The 4,020-nt window shown below is 60.5% G+C and overlaps 1 protein-coding gene across 3 annotated transcripts in view; it reads left to right on the top strand.

Annotated features, from left to right (window-relative positions):
- The first annotated feature begins 2,461 nt into the window (after positions 1-2,461).
- Positions 2,462-4,020, top strand: part of SEMA7A (semaphorin 7A (JohnMiltonHagen blood group)) — a 23,049-nt gene continuing 21,490 nt past the window's right edge. Inside the window, exon 1 of one of the 3 annotated variants that reach the window (XM_007446671.1) lies at positions 2,462-2,663. In XM_007446671.1, the coding sequence (XP_007446733.1) occupies positions 2,495-2,663 (169 nt within the window). In that variant the 5' untranslated portion in view covers positions 2,462-2,494. The remainder of the gene's footprint in view (positions 2,664-4,020) is intronic. The other 2 variants (XM_007446673.1, XM_007446672.1) reach the window with 2 other exon arrangements.

Here is a 4,020-nt window from a genome sequence, read left to right as displayed (position 1 = left end):
GTGCTGGCCCTTTGCCCTTAGATTGGCTGGCTTGGGGTGTCCATTGGGGTGAAGCAGGTACTGAGATGAAGATGGAGGAGCCCAGCCAGAGGCCCTCCCTGTAACATGAGGTGGGACAGTCTTCAGCACTACCCCCTCACCCTCACCCCAGCCTGGAAAAAAATTCCCTGGCACCTGCCCCAGTTTCCATCTGCTGCCCTGTTTCTTGGGAGGCTGAGCCCAGCCCCTGACCTGCCCTCCTGTTCAGCACCTGGTAACCTGGGCCTCTGTCTGGGTCTTTCTGAGGCTCGTTTGGATCCAGCCACACACAGGAGGCAGTAGCGGAAGGGTGCAATGCATTGAGAGCATTATAGAAGATAAGGGTGTGGGCCCCAGAGAGACTGCCTGGGCTTCAGTCCCAGCCCTTCACTAATGAGCTGTGTGACCTTGGGCACATCTCATCCCCTCTCTGTTCCTTGGTTTCCATGTTTGCAAAAGGAGCCAAATAATAGTACCTACCTCTTAAGCTTGCGAAGATGAAATGAATTAAAACGAAGCTATGAAACGTTCACGGCACATAGTAACCTCAGCATTAGCTATTGCTATTGGAGTCAGAAAACCCAGGTTCCCATCATGGCTCCATCAGCTGAGCTTGGGGAGATCTCTCTCCCTCCCTGTGCCTCAGTTTCCTTCTCTAATATAGGGATGTGCTCTCTCGCTCACTAAGGGAGAGAATGTAGGACTGGCAGGGAGAACGCAGGTGGAAGTGGGTTGTGTGTTGTGAGTTGCTGTGCACGTGGGCAGTGTTATCATCAATTCTGAATTCTCAGTTCTTAAAGGCAGGGCAGGCAATTTCTTAATTTGCTTATCTTGCAGAGAGGGCAGACACTGGGGGTCATAAAGTTCAGCAGATGAGGCTGGAAACAGAGTGTCAGTCTTGGAGGCCAGCCTGGGCCAGGACGTGCTGCTGGCTTCAGGGCCACAGGCTTGGGTATAGGACTGTGGAGGGGCCGTTCGACTGTCCACAGCCTCCCTCTCTTTGTGGCAGTGTACCTCTGGGCATCATGAAGCTGTTGGCCCTACCCAGCAGGCCAGGAACCTAGTCCTGCACTATCTCTGGAGGGATCCTGATTTCACCTTTTGGCTTGTTGGGGTATCTTAGGAGCAACTTAGGGAAGAAAGAAGGGTTAGCTGGAAACAAAATATGGAATGGTAAGGCAGAACTTCCCGGTGATAACCTTTTTTTGGCTGTGGAGCTGGACAGAGGGCTGGAGCTGGGGCTGGGGCCAGGGCAGCCTGTTCCCTGTCTTTGGTGGTGTCTGCAGTATGTGAATCGAGTGCAGCTAGGTGTGTGTGTCTTGGAGGCCCCAATGCACCTCTGCTCCTTCCTCCTCAACCTGTCTTCGCTCCGTGCAGTCCACCTGGGGATAGACATCCAGTAAGCACTGGATAAGTGGATTTCCCATCCATGGTTACCTTGGGCTGAAACAGAGATGGAGGGTCTGGACCCTCTCTGGTTTGAGGGAAAGGAGACTTCTTTACAAAGGGCAAACACGTGGCTCTGAAAAGATGAGCTGACGGCAGAGCTTCCTGGGGCTGTTCAGATGACTGCAGAGGGACTGGGCCGGACCCTGCCAGGGGTCACCACCAGGTCATCAGGTTACCTGCACAGCTGAGCCCTATGCCTCTTGCGGGCAGAGCTCCCCCTTAAAGCTGGTCTGATTCTGCCTCCCCAACAGTGAGTCCTGGGCATGCAGGATGCTCCCCTCTCTTTCTACTTGGGGAAGGGGACCTCTTAATTATATCCCCCTCCACTCACATGGAAATGAGTTTGGATTTTCTGAGCATACACCAGCTGGCTGGGGGGGAGGTAGCCCAGAAGGCTGCTGCTGGCTGGGGAAGGGAGGAGAAAGGAGGGGAGGCAGCCAGGCCAAGATGAAAATTCCGTGTTCTCACAGCAGAGCAAGGATGGGGCTCTGAGTGCTCCCCACAGGTTACTGACCCTATGCCTGAAACCCACCCCCCTCTTTAGGGAAAAGCATCTTGCTCCTGCTTATGGGCTCAGAGGAGCTGTTATCCACTCAGGCCAGTCCATCCTCTGAGCACTACAGCCTTTAGGGTCCAAACACTTAACTGACCACTAGCGAGGCTGTGCCCTCAGGAGAGGTCCTGCCTGACTTCTAGGCCAATTCCTTTATGGGGTGGGGGGAGTGAATCTAAGGCCCTGAGAGGGGACAGGACCTGGAGCCGATCACAGAAGACCACAAGTCTGCCTTGCTTCCCGCCCACCCGGGTTCTCCCCGTGGAGTTGCCCAGGAAGAGGTGATGAAGGTTCCCCGGGCGGCAGTCACTGCGCCCGCCTTGGCCAGCCGGGAGGCGAGAAAGGCTGCGAGGGGCGGGGGGAGGGGCGGGGTGGGGTCAGGCGTTTGACTCCGCCTCCTCGCGCTTGATTCTGCCTGCTGTCGGGCGCTGGCTCAGTCTCTGCTGCTCTCCGCTGTCGCTCCCGGGCTTCGGGATGACACCGCCTCCGCCCGGATGCGCCTCCCTCGGCGCCCCGCGCGCCCGCGTTCCCAGTCCGTTGGCTCGGTCCGGGCTCCCGCTGCGGCTGCTGCTGCTGCTCTGGACGGTCGCCGCCTCCCAAGGCCACCCGAGGAATGGACCCCGCATCTCCGCTGTCTGGAAAGGTAGGTGGCGCCGCGCGAGCGGCGGGGCGCGGGATCCGATGCCGCGCGGCGCGGGTGCGGAGTGTGCGGCACCGGAGGGAGTGCGTGCGCGCGGCTCTGCGGGTCCTGGGCTGTCCCCGCGGATAGCGTGTGGGTCTGGGTGAGTGTGTGAATGTGCGCGCTGCTACACTGGAGCGGGCAGTAACGCTGCGGCGAGAGAGCCGCGGGGGCTGGAGACCCGGCTAAGTCACTCCAAGTCCGCCCGCAGCCGGGAGCCGCAGCGCTCGGGCGCAGGGGGAAGGGAGAGGGCCCCTCTCTCGGCCCCGAGGCGCTCCTGGTCCTCCAGCGGTGGGGCCTCTGTGTGGGATCCTTTCTCCCGCTGGGACCCCCACCCAGCTCCTGTCTGCCTGAGCTGCGGGCTCCGCTGTAGCGCGGGGCGCAGGCTGGGCCGGCAAGGGGGGCGCGGACCCTTTGCCGCCGCCGCCGCCGCCGCGCTCCGGCTGCGGGAACAAAGACCCCGCTGCCTGCCCCCCGCCCCCGCCTCGGCCCCGAGCGCAGGCCGGGTAAAGGGGGTGGGCACCCAGTGGTGAGCCGGGACGTGGTGCGGTGCGGAGGCTTCAGGCACCGGGGCGCTGCCTCTGCAGTGCCGGGACCGGCCGCTCCCTCCTTGTCCGCACGTGGCAGTTGTCACCAGGAATCGGCGCCAGCGTGGGGGGCAGTGCCCGTTGGGTGGGGCGCGGCCATTGGGACCCCCAGGCAGAGGATCTGGGGAAGGGCTGCAGCTTTTAGGCCCTGGTGGTTATGTGAACTTGGGGGACCGGGGTCTCCCCCAGGGGCGCCTCAGTTTAGACCACACTGTACGATGGGTCAGAAAGCCGGCTGGGTGGGTTTTGAGGTTTTTCTGCCGCGAGGGGCTGAGCTCCCCTCCCCTGCAATGCACACATATGCTTCCCCACCTCCAGGCTGACTGGGCTCTGTCCCCAAATTTGGCGGCGCTGGGCCCCCCTGTGGTGGTGGTGGCCTTGCAGTGGGGGGTGGGGGGATCTGGCCCCTCCGGGAGCCCTTTGATGCCTGAGGCGGTTTGCAGGGATTGCCAGAGCCTGAGCATTATCTGGGGCAGGTATTCTTAGCAGAGAAAGAAGGAAAAAAAAAAAAACGCTCAAAAAGCGAGTGGCCCGAACTGCGGCTGCAGTGGAGGGGATGTGACTTGCCCAAGGTCACTCTGCATTGTGTGAGCTCACAGTGCAGTCAGGGGGCTCTGATCTGGCACAGGACCAGTGCTTGTTCTGGGTTAGGAAGTGGAGAAAGATTTAGGCAATTTTTTGGCCATGAAGAGGGTACTCTGGGGGCCAGCTCTGCTACTCAGCCAGAGAGGCAT

Source organism: Lipotes vexillifer, unplaced genomic scaffold (genome assembly GCF_000442215.2).
Source record: "Lipotes vexillifer unplaced genomic scaffold, Lipotes_vexillifer_v1.1 scaffold242, whole genome shotgun sequence".
Lineage (NCBI taxonomy): Eukaryota > Metazoa > Chordata > Mammalia > Artiodactyla > Lipotidae > Lipotes > Lipotes vexillifer.
The sequence above is the reverse complement of the archived record's forward strand: the minus strand, read 5'-3'. Positions and strand labels throughout refer to the sequence as shown.